The 17,744-nt window shown below is 42.1% G+C and overlaps 1 protein-coding gene across 1 annotated transcript in view; it reads right to left on the bottom strand.

Annotated features, from left to right (window-relative positions):
• The window catches only part of clip1b (CAP-GLY domain containing linker protein 1b), a 70,032-nt gene extending 53,415 nt beyond the window's left edge, over nucleotides 1–16,617 (bottom strand). Inside the window, exons 1-9 of the mRNA XM_079256433.1 lie at nucleotides 16,530–16,617; nucleotides 12,560–12,720; nucleotides 12,107–12,487; nucleotides 11,862–11,998; nucleotides 11,550–11,674; nucleotides 6,446–6,647; nucleotides 4,965–5,162; nucleotides 3,860–3,963; nucleotides 2,020–2,080 (exon numbers count right to left, since the gene is read on the bottom strand). Coding sequence (XP_079112559.1) covers nucleotides 2,020–2,080; nucleotides 3,860–3,963; nucleotides 4,965–5,162; nucleotides 6,446–6,647; nucleotides 11,550–11,674; nucleotides 11,862–11,998; nucleotides 12,107–12,487; nucleotides 12,560–12,650 — 1,299 coding nt within the window. The 5' untranslated portion in view covers nucleotides 12,651–12,720; nucleotides 16,530–16,617. The remainder of the gene's footprint in view (nucleotides 1–2,019; nucleotides 2,081–3,859; nucleotides 3,964–4,964; nucleotides 5,163–6,445; nucleotides 6,648–11,549; nucleotides 11,675–11,861; nucleotides 11,999–12,106; nucleotides 12,488–12,559; nucleotides 12,721–16,529) is intronic.
• Nucleotides 16,618–17,744: the final 1,127 nt, after the last annotated feature.

The following is a 17,744-nucleotide window of genomic DNA, read 5'->3' as shown; positions in this document are numbered from 1 at the left end:
AAAGGTTCTCCAACAACGTGACATCTTCTGCACCTGCCTGTTAATGGGCCAAGAATTTGGGCCCGGTGTGGAAACACTAAAGCCTGCAGGATGGAAGCTCACCGCAGTTGGAGACCGCTGCCGGTCCAGACAGTCGGCCGCCATGGTAACGCTCAGGTGTGATGAGAGGGGAAGGATGCACCTGAGCTGAACTGTCAGATTAATGGTGAAGGCTGTGAGAACTTCTGCATTTCATGGAGAACGTAGAATTTTAGGGAATGAAATGATTTATTCCATGTAGGAATAAAGCTGAAGCATGCTGGGAATACTTTCCAGATGCACTGAGGTGGTGCTGCTCAGACTCGGGGTTGGGACGTCTTTTCAGGCGGCCGAGAGATGAAATAAATATCCTACATTAATTAAATTCCAAAGCTGCCAAGATGCAGATGAATGTGAGTGATTAGCTCTACCTGGAGAGGTATTTGACCTCTCACACAGCTCATCCCTCAGCTGCTGCGGGAACACCACCTGTTTATCTCGGAGGTCCTGCCGCCTAAACGAACAGCAGAATCTGGTTTTATTTTAACGAGACGATCCGTCTCAGACGACTTTAATTTGGATTTAAACTTTCCGCTGTTTGAGATCAAGATTAAAAACTTTGGTTGCTGCCTTTTATTAAAGTAACGGTTTTATTCCCTCTTTTTATTTAATCTCCTGAAACATTTATTTGTTAGTTTTTCATGCTCTCTGCGCCTCGCTGCAACGTTTTCATGTTTTTATGTGAAGCTTCTTGACTTGTTCTGTGTCTCGCTGAAGACATAAACCCGCTGAACTCTGAAAAGCTCTGAACTGCAGGATGAAGCAGCGTTTGTGTCGACACGTCGGACAACTGAGCAAAGAACCGGTTTAAACCGGGTCTTCTGAACGCATCATCTGGTCCCATTTCTGTAGTTTCATCTGAAACCGAACTGGAAACTCTGCAGGTCTCAGCCTGGAGGCAGAAACTGGACCTGAAATTCAGCACCAGAACCAGGACCAGGACCTGGGAGATCCATCTGGACCTTCAGCTGATCAATCAGGAAGCCAGAGAAGGCTGAGGTCACATGACCCAGAAACGGGGGTGTTTATAATTTAATATAAATATATATTAAATTATTATATTATATTATATTATATTATATTATATTATATTATATTATATTATATTATATTATATTATATTATATTATATATATTATTTTCAGTTCTGTCAGTTATTTTAAATTAAAAAGAGATCCCCCCCCCTCTGGTTTTTTCATAAATCACACACTGGGTGCAGGTAGGACATCTATATCCAGGGCTGCAGTGTTTGTCTCTGTGTGCTGTGTGTCATGAATGAAGCCGGTGTGGGGAAAGTGCATCACCGAGTCCTGCTGTGGGACTGCAAGCGGCAGCATTACCCTAGCGTCCTCTAAATCCCTCTGGAGCTTTTCAGCTTTGGTCTTTTCAAAGAGCAGGCTCTGCTCGAGCTCCTTTATGTGGGCATGCTCCAGCCTGGTCTGCGTCTGTTAGTAAAGAGAGCAGGAAGAGAAAGAACAAACACCAATGCAACAGCGACATGCCAGCCTTGTGCAACAAACAGAGAGGAGACTTTAAAAAGAGGAGCAGCTGATGTTCATGACTCGTTCTCCCACATCGCTCGTTTCTCCTCCATCCAGCGTCAAAGTAAAGCAACTACTCTGCAGAGCGAGGAGGATGCAGTATGCAAGCGGAGCGAGGAGGATGAAGGCATGCTGGAGGAGTTAAACAGCTCCAGCATGGCCAGAGACGATGTGAGGACGCTAATGTTAGCAGCAAAGCTAGGAGGATGCAGTAAGGAACAAAGAAAAGGTCAGAAGAGAAGGAAAAGCTCTTCTATCTGTTCTTACAGTGAAAAACAACTTCAAACCAACGTTCATGTGTGTAAGAAGAGGAAAGAACCAATCAGCACTAAAAGCTGCAGACAGAAGAGACCTGCCAGGTGTGTCCAGGTAACAGGTAACCCACTGAGCATCAGCTTACCTCCAGGTCTCCTTTGGTGATGCACGCTTCCTCCACTCGAAACTGCAGATCCTCCACTTTCCTGCCAAACAGGGACGAAACAAACAGCTTCTATGCTACAGATAATTACCAATAAATAATCTCTTGTTCTGCATGTGTCACAGTCACTGAGTCATCCAGCAAGTTTATTCATTAACAGCAGGTACCTCTCTTTCTGTCTTTTTGACTTAACTTGCTAGTTTCTGGTCCTCATGATTGTCAACGGTTTTGTTCTCCACGAATCTAGAGTTGGCTTGTGTGGGTGTATATATTTATGTGTGTGGGTGGGTATGTGTGTGTACTTATGTGTATGTGTATGTGTATGTATGTATGTGTATGGATATGTATATATGTATGCATATGTGTGAGTGTATGTGTATGTATGTGTATGTGTATGTGTATATGTATGTGTATGTATGTGAGTATGTATATGTGTATATATGTATATATATATATATATATATATATATATATATATATATATATATATATATATATATATATGTGTGTGTATGTATGTGTATATGTATGTATGTATATCTATCTTTATGTATGCATGTATGTGTACATGTGTGTGTATGCATGTGTATGTATGTGTATATGTATGTATGTATGTATATATGTATATATATAATGTATGTGCGAGTGTATATACATATATATGTAGGTGGGTATGTATGTGCATATACATGTATGCATTGATCTCTTTCTTTTGTTTTTTTTTTTGTTTTTTTTTATGTTCTCTTTTCTGTTCTCTTTCTGCCCCTTTCCTGTCCTTTCCGGTCGGGTCCAGTAGCATAAACTCTGTAATACAAGCTATTATCCAAAACAAATTGGAAAAATAAAATAAGAATCAAGAAATACAAGGGGATCATTACATCTACAAAAGTTCCCCTTGGCAAAATAAATTTGCTCAGCAGAACACAGCATCCAGAACATCAGTCTGCTTGCTTAAATGCTGGACAAGACAAAAAAAAAAAAAAAAAAAAAAAAAAAAAAAAAAAAATCTCTTAAAACCTGAAATAAAATCCTGTATTTATTTATCCAAACATTTAAATAACAACTAATAATCGTTACTTTAATTCCTGTTTCTAATTACTCCAAGTATGCAGGTTTATTTGTCTAAATGGCGTCACATGAAGCTTTAACAGCATTAAGAAGTAGCAGCAACGAAAAAAAAATCACAAGAAATCAGGAATTTTCTACACAATAAGTTGACGTTTTAGATCTGATTTTATTTCGATTGTTTTAATTTGATTGCTTTTTTTTTTTTTTTATTGTTCTTAGATGTCTGAAATTTTTTTAAGTTTTCCTCATGTAAGTTATTTATTCTGTTTCTTTAACCCCCCACAATGTGTTGTTTTTAAAGTGCCTTGTAAATAAAGTTGTATTGTGTTGTAATTAAATTAAAATGAATAAAAGCAGAGAAATTAAAAGTATGCGTGCAGATTTTATGCACATGAGAAATAAAATGGTTTTGAGCGCGACGTTACTCTCAGTGAGCAGTTTGCTCCACTGGTTTGCAGCTAAAAGCTGCTTCTCCATGTTGAACCTGTTATTAACCCTTCAGAGAGCAGTGTGTGACACACACACACTTTCTGGACATTCAGCTGAACTTTAAGGTAAAAACTTTCTGCTGAACACGGTCTGATGCACGTCTTGGTGGACACCAGGAAGCAGCAGATTCCAGTCGCGTCACATGGAAACAAGTGGTGGGAAATCTGTGTGACCGATGTGAAGAGGAGCAGAGGGAGGTGGACTGGAGCTGAGATGGAAACCAGTTGCAGCTCCAGTCCACCTGGACTGGACGTGCTGCACCCACCTCTTCTCCTCCTCCAGCTGGTTGAGCAGCTCCACCTTGTCTCGATCTGCAGCCTCCACCAGCGACCGCAGGTTGTCCAGCTTGGCCTCCATCTCCAGCGCATACTGCAGCGCGCGCACACACACACACACACACACACACACACACACACACACACACACACACACACACATTCAGTCACACCCCAGAAACAGAAAATGAGACATTTTTAATAAACTGAAGTCTGTTGTTGCTTCGTGCAGAAAGGGAAACGTTGCTCCACCTGCATCCTGATTCTTGCAGCATGAAATCTTAAACTTATCAACAGGAAGTTCCTTCTAATTCATCTTTTTCATCTTTTCTGGAATATTAAATGTTAAATATGAGTTGTTTCATTCTGACACGAGGACACGATGCACATCTGTAGCATCCTCCATCATTTACTGAAGTTTAACATGGCTCAGCTCGCAGCTACACACTACACCCCCCCCCCGCAGCTGCTGCACCTGTCACTGGTTTTAATGGTAGTTCTGGCCGATCACTGTCTTTTCACTGGATTTACATTCATGTTTATGTCTGTAAATTCATGATGAAAAAAATATTCTCAAAACAAAAACAAATAAATAAATGAATAAGTTTAAAAAATTAAAAAATAAATAAACAAGTAAATAAATATATAAAATTTTTTTAAAAACAATCAAATAAATAAATAAGCAAGCAATTCAAAAGAAAATATTACATCCATCATGATTTTATATTGAGGGGAAATAAAAAATGAAAGTAAAAAATAAAATAAATCTTAGCAGTAAATGATCTCATACAGAACAACATCATGAAAACCATTTTTAAAACTATGAAATAAATTAATATTTAATTAAATAAATAAAAATAAAAATAAAGACATAACTTTGACTGAATAAAAGAAAAGAAAGAAAGAAAAGAAAAGAAAAAGCCAGAAGTGGTTTGTTACTAATCTGCGACAGACATCGAGGTGCTGAAACAAAGCGATGATTATTTCTGCATTTTATTTGCCAGAACAGATAAAAATGGTTCATTTTATCACCTGCTGTCAAACAGAGTCGTGGCGTTTGGTCATGTGATGAAACCACGTGTGCATGTGTCTGACCTGCTCCCGGCCTTTCCTCAGCAGACTCAGCTCCTGCTGCACCTCCCCGGCGTGGCTGGTTGCTTTGGCCACCTCGCACCTCTCCAGGTCCCGCTCCGCCAGCAGCTGCTCGATGTGCTGCTGCTTCTCCTTCAGGGCCTCCTGCAGCGCCGTGGTGCCGGAGATCTTACGAGCGTACCGAGCGGACGTCTCCGTCAGCTGGAAAGTCACACAAACACTCAGGTTTCGCTCTGCGGGACGCCGAGACAAACCGGAACCAAACGTAGAGTTCCTGAGGAGCAACAGAGCTGCAGGAGGAGCTTCACTTCACCTCTCCTCTTCCTGGGACGTTTGTGAAGAAAGATTTTACATGTTGTTTCATGTGCTTTATAATACATGAGTTATTTGTTCTATACAGTATAATAATGGAAATAAAATACACTTAGTACTCCAGAAAGCCTTCTGGCTAATAAATTTAAAATGTTTTAATAACATGTAAAGCCGCCACGCTTCTTCCTCCTGCAGCTTCAGATAAAATCCTCCATTTTTCTTCTTTAACTCTAAGAAGCTTCATGAACCTGCAGGATCATGCAAACCTGTCTGAGGAGAAGAACTTCTCTTTCTGCATGTTAGACACAGGTGGTGGTTGTGCATAAAACACTCCAGATGTCTTTTACTGGGCTCAATGCAGCCATGAGGAAGCAAACAAATAAATCCTGAATATCTGACAGTTAGATGTTGGTAAACACAGCATTTAATTCCTGAATTCACCGCTGAAACCAAAAGGAGGGAAGCATGCCAGCTGGATGACATGATTACATGTTAGATCTGGTTTTAACTTGATCTTTTTTATATCGTTAAAACTGAAAATATTAACAGTAAAACAAACACGGTGAGAGATTTCTGGATCTGCTCTTCAGAGCTTCCCTGATTAAACTGTGTCACACTGGGAACATGAGGAGGATTTAGTGTCACAGTGATGCTGAAAAGCTTCGTCACACAACTCTTTAAGTTGCAAAACGCTACAGAACCAACCAGTAAGACTGACAGAAACCAGAGTCCTCTTTCCAGTCAGTCCAGGTTAAAATGTCGGAACGTTTCATGAGACTGCCTCCACACCAAACACTTCCCTCTCAGTCCGAAGCTTTTCTCATTTCCACAACTTCCAGAATCAAAGCGTTGAGTGAAGCGGAGCTGAAAACTCAAAAATCAGATCATTTGATGAAAAGATGCTTGGTTGTGGTTGCCATGGTGATACTGAATGACGTCGCAGCGACAAAGTGACATCGCGATCGATGCTGCCGACAAGCCTTCTCTGATTGGTGGACTGTATCTGTCCGATGGAAGTACGAGGAAAAGGATTGGGTAAAAGCGCTCGGAGGAATGAAAGGTGTTTTTATTCCCTTTTGTTGGAGCCGTTTCTGATGAAAGCAGGAAAACGGAGGAGAAAATGAAGGAAAACGTAACAAACTAGCGTAAAGAACCAAAGCAGCGAGACTTACCAGTCCCGCCCGGCTGGGTTTGCCGCTGATGGAGGAGGTGGCGGAGCTGAGGGAGCTGATGGAGGAGGCACTCGGACTCCTCTTGACCCCGGACCTCCTCCGTGAGCTCTTTGCCTTGGTGGGGGTGGTGCAGGGGAAGCCAATCCGGGTCACCTTGTGGACCGGAGCAAACAGGCCGTATCTGGGAAAACACTGGAAGTACCTGAGCAGGAAACAGACCATTCAGACAGACTTTAACTTGACATATTTCAGAAGAACTCATGAAGGAAGCGAGACGTTTGGACAGGAAACATACTGGCAGAAGGAAAGAGTTAGAGAAAGGAAGACCAAGGAGGAGCTTTGTGGATGAACGAAAAGAGGAGATGAGGAAGATGAGCCTGATGGAGGAGATCTCCTGCTAACAAACATCATGATTTCCTTTATTCTCAACATTTTCAACAGAAATGGTCCCACTGGGGCAGTTAGTGCAATGGACGATGTGAGCAAGCCATCCAGGTGCAATCTCTGAAGGGGCGCATCGCGTACGGGAGGGAAACATTTATATATCTGAGAAGAATAAGCTTGATTTCTGACCATTTTCATGTCAGGTTATGGGGTGGCAGCATTTATACTGGATCCAGGAGACGGATACGAAGACAGAAGGACGTTTTCGTCCATCTTCTGCATGGATTCGGTTTTTTTCAAGCAGATTAGCTACCTGCCACTCGACTCAGAAAACAGAGCAATGTCACCAGAAACCACCAGGGGCGGTGTTGAGTTGTATAACTGAGACACAACCAGACAAAGAACAAACCAGAGAAGAAGCTGATAATCGGGAAACCATCCAAAAAAGAAGCACATGAAGAACATGTAGAAAAAAAAATGCAAAAACCAAGCGGCAACCTCCGGCGGTTAAAAGTGAAGCCTATATGGAAGTGCATAAAACTGCAGTTCCTCCTTCATCCACTAGTGGCTGCAAAACAGAGCAAATCCCCATAGACTCCCATGTTAAAAAGACCAACTTCACAGCAGAAATAAACATGTTTACAGCAGGAATAAACATGTTTACAGCCTGGTTCAAAAATCCATTTTGGGTTTAATGGGTCAGGTTTACCTTCAAGACAACTGTGGGGGGAGTGAATTTTTTTCTAAAAGTAATTTAATCTCAAAATTCATCATATTTATGGGTGTGTCCTTTTGATTGACAGGTACCCGACCTCCCGCTTCAAGTAAGAAGAACGTAGAACAACCACGGTTTTTAGCTGGTTAACAACGTGACTTAGCTTTAGCCTGCTTACCTCCGTTAGCTGGTTAGCTGCTGTTATCTCCTGGTTAGCTCAGTTAGCTCTTAGCTACAGAAAGCTCTGAGTTCACTCGATGTCAATCATCCACCATGACACTCACAACCCCCCTCTCAGCTCCACTTCTTTGCCCATATTTGTATTTTCTGGGCGAGACGACACGCATGCCTCTGCCAAGATGGTGATGGTAGGAACCGCCCACCGAGCTTCAATTCAGCTTTTCAGAAACCTACGGGTGACGTCACGGAGGCTCCGCCCATCTTTTATATATAGTCTATGGCAAAAACACTGGTTTTCTTCTTCTTCTGCTGTTTTTGAACGGTTGTAAATGACCTTACAGCGTTGCTGTAAGGCCGCTGTCAAATCCCGGAAGTGAACTCAGAACTCAGCTCCGCCCACTAGTGGATGAACTGAATCATGGCTCCGTAAAAGATGAATGGAAGTGTGAGGACGGCGACGTATGACGTTTGAAACTGGAACAGAAATGGAACTTTAGTGTTTTTTCTCCACATGATATATAAAACAGGGGTGTCCAGATCTGGTCCTCCAGGGTCACAATCTTGCAGGTTTTCCATGTATGCCTGCTCCAACACACCTGACTCAAATGAACGAGTCCCTGTGCAGAACTTCACATGGAAAACCTGCAGGACATCGCCCTGGAGGAGCCACTTTGGACCCCTCTGATGTAAACATCCAGCAGATTTCTGCAGAAGTAGACGAACGCCAGCGCGACCGGGTTCTCATTAGCTCAGTCAAAAGCTGAAGAAAATAAAGAAAATTGGGAAAAAAAGCCCTCAGGAGGCAGGTTCAGAAGAGGAAGGAGAGAAAAGAACAATGGAAAATGCTGTCTTGTCGTCTCTGAGTGTTATACATGCACTGAAACATCCTCATATGAACGAGGCTGAAGTTAGCTTCCAATTAGCAGTAAGTGTAAAGGGCAATTCCACTGAATTGTTGGAAAACTAGACCACATTAGACCAGACCCTGATAAAAAAAAATCTACAAGACTTAGACTCTTCAAACATGGACTGAAATATTCTACATACTATATAGAGTCATTAAAACATAGTCTCTGATTTGTGAAACTTTTTTCTATTTGTGAATGCTTTATACTTCCAATTTAACAATCATTTATTTATTTATGCCTTTAATTGTTGATCAGGATTATAATAAAAAAAAAAAGTACAAAGATTTTTGTCAAATGAAACTTTTAAATAAAAGTTTTAATTTTCTTTAGTTAATAAAATAAAATAACATAAACGATCAAATCAAATCAAATCAAACTTTATTTGTATAGCACTTTTCGTGCTTAAAAACAATACAAAGTGCTTTACATTATAAAACAATTTACATCAAAATAGATAAAACACTAACACACATACACATCCCCTTTCACCCACCCACAACCACCCTCACCCATGCCCTATTTGCCCTGTAACAGTTAAAAGAAGATGAATGAATGGCCAGGTGCATTTGCACCAGATGTGCACCAGATAAGGAAACGGTATTCTCAGGGAGCCTCTACACAAAGGGCTACCCCCAACCAAGACCACCCAGGCCATTACCGTGGGGGCCACCCGGGTCCGGGCAGACAGGACCCACGCCACAACCGTAAAGCTGCAGCACTGGATCCCAACCCACCAGACAGGGACAGCCCCCACAGCAACACCCATGCAGTCAGAGCAGGGGCAGCCCTCGGCGAAGAGGACCCCGATGAGGAGAGAGCTGGAGTGATAACTAAACAAAAATAAAATCCATTAAAATAAAATAATAAAATCTATACTATGTAAATCAATATATAAAATATATAAATAAATAAATAAAATTAACTAAAAAGAAAGATAAATATGGGTTAATATAAGAATGTTAAAACTTAGTTATAAGCTAAACTAAAAAGGTCTTGAGCTTTTTTTTTTAAAAACATCAACAGTCTCTGCAGCCCTGAGGCCCTCAGGCAGGCTGTTCCATAGGCGAGGCCCGTAATACTGAAATGTGGCCACAAAATACAAAGTTTTCCATATTGCCACACTATTGCCTGAGGAAAAACAAACTCCAAAGCAAAACCAGTTGAGTTCTCATTAAAATTCCTTTGCTCTTTGTCTAGAAATCCCTCTGAAAGGAAAATATAGACATCATGCTGGAATTTAGCTGATACTGTTACTGGCCTGGGGATTATAATATCAATCTGCCCAGTCTTACAGGCCACTGCAGCTTGCTCATCAAATCAGAAAACAAATCAGAAACTGTTTTCTTGAATCTGCAGTATGTAGAATATTTCAGTCCAGGTTTGAAGAGTCTAAGTCTTGTAGTTTTGTGTCAGGACCTGGTCTAATATGGTCCAGATGCCAAAAAATGTCCCAAAATCAGCCTTATTTGCATTTTCACAAATAGAATAAAGGTTTCACAAATCAGAAACTATGGTTTCTTGAATCTTCATAGTATGTCGAATATTTCCTCCAGTTTTGAAGAGTCTATGGCTACATTCAGACTGCAGGGCTTGCTTCTCATATCGGATGTTTTTGTGAATGTATGAACTTCGTGCACCAGAAGCGTCCCGCATGCGTAGAAGACACGGCGACGTGCAGTGTGAAGTCTTTGTGTTTGCAGAAGTAAATATGGACGGCAGCAGAGCTCTTGCTATTTTAAACGTTTTGTCCAACCATAAAAGTTTTAAAAATAAAAGTTAAAAGTTTTGTCCAGCCGTAGCCACAACATTGTGAATGGGTTCGTTTTAAGGAGACGTTTACGGAAGAGGAAAGTAAAAGTTTTGGTCGAGGCCTTTTGTGGAGCTGCAGCAGCAACAACTGTAGAGAGAAACGTTTGGGTACAGAGTCGCAGTCAGGATCGGTGGGAGAGGGATGTGAGCACATTTACCGATAAAGAGTTCATAAACAACAAACGCAGAATAATGACGTTTGTCGCATGTTGGATTAATGCGACCTCAACGTTCAGACTGAAGTCGCATGGCAAAAGATCAGATACATATCGGATTTAGGACCACATATCCAAGCGGCCTGGGTCGCATCAGAAAATATCAGATCTGTGTCGTTCAGACTGTTAAGAGAAGATTGGTTACAGGTCGCATAGGGGCTCAAACACCGGACTGAAGTCACTTCAGCCTGGAGTGTGAACGTAGCTTAAAGGTGGAGTATGAAAGATTAATAATAAAATAACTACAATCATAATTAGACAGTTTTTTTTTAAAACATGTAGGTTCCAGTCTGTTCATATTTGATGCGTTATTAAATTACAAGATTAATTAATGACAAATGACAAAAAGCACTTTTTTTTACTGGTAGGCAAACATTTAAGAAGGGCCTTTGTAGTGTTGTAGTTTTTTCTCAGGACCTGGTCCGATGTGTTCCAAAAATTTGGACCAGATGCCAAAAATTGAATAAAATTAGTTTAATTTATATTTTCACAAATAGAATAAAGGTTTAACAAATCCGAAACTGCATTTTCTTGAATCTGCATAGTATGTAGAATATTTCAGTCGAGGTTTGATGAGTCTAAGTCTTGTAGTTTTGTGTCAGGACCTGGTCTAATGTGGTCTAGTTTTCCAAATATTCAGTGGAATTGCCCTTTACACATATTCCGAATCGGAAGCTGCGAATCGGAAGATAACTTCAGCCTCGTTCACATGAATCATGGGTTTGTTAGCCTCGAGCTAATAGAAGCTAAAAGCAGCAACTTTCGCTGTGTTGTCACTACTTGTACATGAATAATTCAGACCTGATACGACAGAGTGTGTATTTTTATATGTGAGCTCCAGAGTGGTGTGAAGACACCTGAACCCCGCCCAGCAGACGACACCAGTACCTCACCTGGTACCAGCCACAGCCCCGTCGTTCTTCCCAAGAGGCTCGTCCAGTTCCACACCGCACCACTCTCCCTTCGCAAAGTCCGTTTCTCCAAGAAACCGCACCACTCCTGCCTTCGTACCACCAACCTGCACATGGCATCAAATTGACCGTCCACGACTGAATCAAACACATTTATCTTTCTGACCTTTTAGATCAAAATCTTTGACCAACTTGGAGCAAATTTTTATCTTTAAAATCACAAAAAAGGAAATGTTCCCATTTAAACCCCTCAGTTTCCAACCTCCCAGTGGTTCCAGTTACCGTGCTTCTTACCAGTACGCGGTCTCCCAGCCTCAGCTCCCTCCTGCTCTTCTTCAGGGAGTCTGGGTCTGACAGGTTGGACACCGACTCGGTGGATGCCACCATGCGGGTGAGAACGCTGCTCGTCTTCATGGCGGCGGCGGCGGGAGCTGAGCGTATGAGAGGTTTAGTTTGCGGTTAGTCTGAACAAACACAGGCGTCCTGAGACAGACGCTGGCCAATCAGCAGCGCTCCATTCCCAGACGGTTTCTGGTTACCGGTGGGGGTCGGGCCAGCAGGCGCCGCTTCGCTGGTCGCAGGAGCTCCGTGTGCGGGACTGGCCTGCCCGCCGTTTGCTTCCTTCTCCGCCACCACCGTCCTGGACAGCTTGGAAGGCCGTGTGAAAATGCCCCGCCCATCCTCGCACTGGAAGTACCGGACGCCCGCCACCGAGCCGTCGTTCTTCCCGATTGGATCGTCTAGCTCGATGCCGGCCCACTGTCCGGGAGCGAACTGCGTGCCCCCGACAAACTGCACATAGCCGGGCTTGTTGCCGTTGACCCAGACCCTGTCGCCGACCTGGAAGTCCGCGTTTCCATCCTGCGTTGGTGAGGTCACGCCACTGCTGGACTTTTCAGAAGGTACGGGTTTTGGAGTACCTGAAGTCGGATCCAGAATCAGTATCAAATTCAGCTTTTTATGAATTTTCAGCACCTGGTCTGTGACTTTACCTGATGACGGCGATGTTCTCGAAGGCACCCCAGATGGACGGACGATCTTACTTGGAGGTTTCAGCCCGCTGGCTTTCCCCGATGTACTCATGGCTTTGCTTGTCCACGGGTGGGGGGCCGTCCCCCACCACCCCGGAATGTCTCAATGCGATGGGAGGGAGCTGGAAAACCAAGCAGAGTCACGTCACATCTGTACGAAGCATCCAGGCAGGCAGAAAACACCGGAACTGGAAGCAACATCCGGCTGTTTCATCTTCCACCTCAGAGTCACAGATCAATACTTCACACGTCAAACTCATCAAGTCATACATGCATCCATAAATCCAACTCCAACGTTCTACAAACAAACAGGAATCAAACAGGAACCAGTTGAGGTGGCTCGGGCATCTGGTCAGGATGCCTCCTGGACCTCCCTGGTGAGGTGTTCTAGGCACGTCCCTCTGGGAGGAGACCCCGGGGAAGACCCAGGACACGCTGGAGGGATTATATCTCTCGGCTGGCCTGGGAACGCCTCGGGATCCCCCCCGCAGAGTCGGCAAATGTGGCTGGGGAGAGGGAAGTCTGGGCTTCCCTGCTGAGGCTGCTGCCCCCGCGACCCGACCCCGGATAAGCGGCACGAAGATGGATGGTTGAATTAAAAAGTTGTTTAAGTCGGTTTACACAGAAATAAATGAAGATTAAATAAGTTTTGTCATTTATCTGGGGAAAAAAAAAAAAGGCGTCCTTATGAAAGACACGGCTTAAAAGGAAACACGACGGTGTAAAATAACACTTTGTTGGTGTTTTATTTTAATTACTTTAACCATTTCATGCATGAAATAATAAAAATGCAACATTTTCACATACAGTAATTTACCTCTACAGACATATGCACTGACACTTATTTTGTTTATCAGTAATATTTAGAATTTATCATGATTTATGATTCATTTTAATGTATTCTATAAAATATTTATAAAATAAAATATAATATTATGTGAATCTTGTATAAAATATTGCTTTTATCACAAAGGCAAACTTGTTTAATTACATTATGTTAATTATATTATTTATTTATTTACTAATTCTCCAGTGAGTGGAAACATATTGGATAACCACTGACCACCACTGAAGTGGTTTATTTACAAAAATACCTCCTCATTCATGGATATGCAAGAGAAAAGCTTGTAAATAAGTGTCCATTATAAGGCCGTGATGCATGAAAGGGTAAATATTATATTTTACTTTAACCCTTTAAGGAGGGGCTTCAGCCTCGGATGCAGCAGTTCTCACTCTTTAAGTCCACAACCCTGCAGGTTTTCCATGTACCCCTGCTGAATGGATTAGTTCTTGTCAGCCAGGCTCGTTGGAACAGGGACACATGGAAAACCAGCAGGACAGCAACATGCCTGCTTAAAGCGGAGATACACTCTTCTGCAAAAAACAAAACAAAACGAGGACAATCAGGAATGAAATAAAACATCTATGAGCTGAATTTCGACTCTTCTGATACATTTCAGTGTGAGGTACCCTTGTCGTTTAACCCCTCCTGGACCCTGTTTACCATGGAATCAGTTAGTTTTATTTGCGTAGTGTAGTCCGGTTTTCTGGGTCTATTTTTCATGATAGAAACCAAAGAATCTCAACAGAATTTAAGTCTGGAGGACATGGATATGTGAGGAAGGCTTTGCAAAGTGAAATGATCCTGAGAGGAAACAGCAGAAGGGACGTGGCTGAGGTCAGATGACACTCAGAACCTGCTCTGAGCTCCAGGCTGCGGACCCAGAAGTTGTTCATCATGAAGCAGAAACATCCCAAACGGGTCTATGCCAGCGCAGAGCTGGAAAGGTTTCAGGATGATGTGGGCGTTTATGAAACTGCTGAAATGCCAGAGAGGTCGCCGTCACAGCTGAAGAACTGGACACACCTCTGCTGATCGGCGTCGAGGAAAGCCCCGGAGTGGCTCCGAGCTTTTGCTGCAGGATGATGAAAGAATAAAGCTGCCATGTTTTTATGTAGAGCTGCATCAACCTGCCTCACAACCCAGCAGAAAACAAACCAAACGTTGTTTATCAGGAAGTTATTTTTCATGTGGTTTAATAAGCGGTGTCTTCACTGCTGGACTGTAGCAGAGGATGCACAACAAGACATTTTGTTCCGTACACTCCACGCTGCCTTTTCACTCACAGACATCATAACAAGCCATCTTTACTTGTTGTGGGTCCAGCTTCACCACAGCCGTAAAAAGCTCTAAACGATACATCTCATATTTTCAGCCAGAAGAAAAAGCTGCTGTTCAGCTGCAGAAAAAACCTGAAGTTTAACAGTTCAGGTGAATCTAAAATCCAAACTTATGCTGCTTTATCTATTCATACATTAATTTTACGTCTTTTAGCCTCCGAATCTGACCAGCAGAGGCTGAAACGTCACGTCTGCGTGGAAATGTCACGTCTGCATGGAAACGTCACGTCTGCATGGAAACGTCACGGCTGCATGGAAACGTCACGGCTGCATGGGAACGTCACGTCTGCATGGAAACATCACGTCTGCATGGAAACGTCACGTCTGCATGGAAACGTCACGTCTGCATGGAAACGTCACGTCTGCATGGAAACGTCACGTCTGCATGGAAACGTCACGTCTGCATGGAAACGTCACGTCTGCATGGAAACGTCACGTCTGCATGGAAACGTCACGTCTGCATGGAAACATCACGTCTGCATGGAAACATCACGTCTGCATGGAAACATCAGGTTTCCGTGGAAATATCACATCTGCATGAAAACGTCACGTCTGCATGGAAAAGTCACGTCTGCATGGAAACGTCTTACCATGGAAACGTCATGTTACCATGGAAACGTCACGTCTGCATGGGAACGTCACGTCTGCATGGGAACGTCACGTCTGCGGGGAAACATTATGTTACCCTGGAAACGTCACGTCTGAATGGAAACATCATGTTACCATGGAAACGTCACGTCTGCAGGTTGACAGGGGTTCGAAGAGTTCATATTCTCCATGTACTTGGAGTCTTATAGATTTCTCTCCCCTTTTTTGGTGAAAATGGCAGAATCCATTACTTTTGTGTAAAATTACAAACAACAACCAGCGTGTCCGTATAGATTCTAAAACCCATTTTTCAACGATGTTTCAGGATTTTCCAGAGAACTAGTTCTCCTGAAAAACAGAGGTTAGTTGCACACCTCAAATGAACATCTCACAGCTAATCTCCCTCATATGTAAGTCGCTTTGGATAAAACTGTCGGCTAAATGACTGCAGAACAGAATCTTATGGGTTAAACTTTGCCCGAGTGTCCATCTAGACTAGATCAGTGTTCCTAAATCCAGGTCCTCGGGGCCCACTGCCCTGCATGTTTTAGTTCCTACCAACCCCTGAACACCTGATGCAGGTTAACTTCACTGCCTACCTGATGATGATCCGAGTAGGTGTGTTAAAGTAGGGTTACCTGTAACACATGCAGGGCGGTGGACCCCGAGGAGGATGAAGGAACTCTGGACTGGAGCAGAAATGTACCTGTCCAGGGCAGGTAAAACAGGGATCTCCAGCTACAAGCAGGAGGCTCATCAGCTGGAGGATCACCTCCACGCTGCTCACCCCCGCCCAACCGGTGCAGCCAGACCACAACAAGAAGCACACCTGCAGCTGTCAGAGCGCACCCTAACCCCCCAGCCCCTCATGCGACCACCGCGGCCTCTCCAGCTTCACCGGAGCCCAAAACAACCGGAGAGAAGACACCTGGTGGGTCTGACCAGTATAACTTCTGGACCACAACCCCCCCACCCAGATGTAACAGAGCTTTCAGCTGATTCTGGTCATGTTTGGTGTCCCTGTTGGAGTGCAGACTTCCAGTTAGCTCCGGACTAGCTGTAGATAAACCGAGGTAACGGTCAGCCCAGAACCGCCCCACCGAGGAGCTGCTCCGCCGGGATGGAAGCAGACAGCGGGGGGGAAAGTTCTGGAAGAACTTACTTGTTCTCTCTGTGGGAGCTGGGTCTCAGGGAGGGGAAGTCGTGAAAACCTTGTCCCGTTGCGTGTTTTTCCAGCGGCTCCCGTTTCCCAGGCTGACGTCACCCTGGGAGGCGGCGCTGACGTCACCTGGGAGGCGGCGCTGCCTTCAGGAACACAAACCGCAGCTCGGAATTCCCACTTTCACTCACAAAAACAGCGATTGTTCGACTCAAATGCATCATAAATGCTGCTGAAAGTGGTTTGGGGGGTAAAACTCTACAAATATAAATAAAAGCTGTGTAAATTTTAGGAATTATCTAACACTATGTCCCACCAATCTACTAGTGATACCCGCAATTACTATCATGCTGATAATTTTGTTTTTATTTCTGACCATTTTAACTTTTTATATTAATCATGAATGATTAAATTTTATTAGCAAAATCAAATTTGTTTATTTAGAAAATCTCAACCAGGTATCTACAAAAAGCCAGTCTTTTGCGTTTTTTGAAAAAACTTTAACGACTTCAGCCAGATGGTGACAATATGTATTTTCTGGATTTTAACTTACTGTTGATTATAATCAAATAATTAAATATGTCTTAATAAATTGTTGTTGTTGTTGTTGTTATTATTAATGTTAATTCTATTTTATTTTTAAAAATAACTTGTCAAGGCTATAAATAATGTTTAAAAGATTTTACAGTCTCTGACATATTTACGATACAATTTTTTTTTTTTTACAAACACATGAGATAAATTGGCTAATTTTTTTTTATGTGTGTTGGAGAAACTATTGTTTTTTTTTAAAGAAAAAGCTATGGAAATTTAATCAAACACATTATATATATATATATATATATATATATATATATATATATATATATATATATATATATATATATATATATATATATATATATGTATGTATATATATGTATGTATATATATGTATGTATATATATATATGTATATATATGTATGTATATATATATGTATATATATGTATGTATATATATATATATATATATATATATGTATATATATGTATGTATATATATATATATATGTATATATATGTATGTATATATATATATATGTATATATATGTATGTATATATATATATATATGTATATATATGTATGTGTATGTATGTATATATATATATATGTATGTGTATGTATGTATATATATGTATATATATGTATGTATATATTATATATATATATATATAT

Source organism: Telmatherina bonti, assembly GCF_933228915.1.
Source record: "Telmatherina bonti genome assembly, chromosome: 17".
Taxonomy (NCBI): domain Eukaryota; kingdom Metazoa; phylum Chordata; class Actinopteri; order Atheriniformes; family Telmatherinidae; genus Telmatherina; species Telmatherina bonti.
This window is presented reverse-complemented; position numbering and strand designations above follow the sequence as displayed.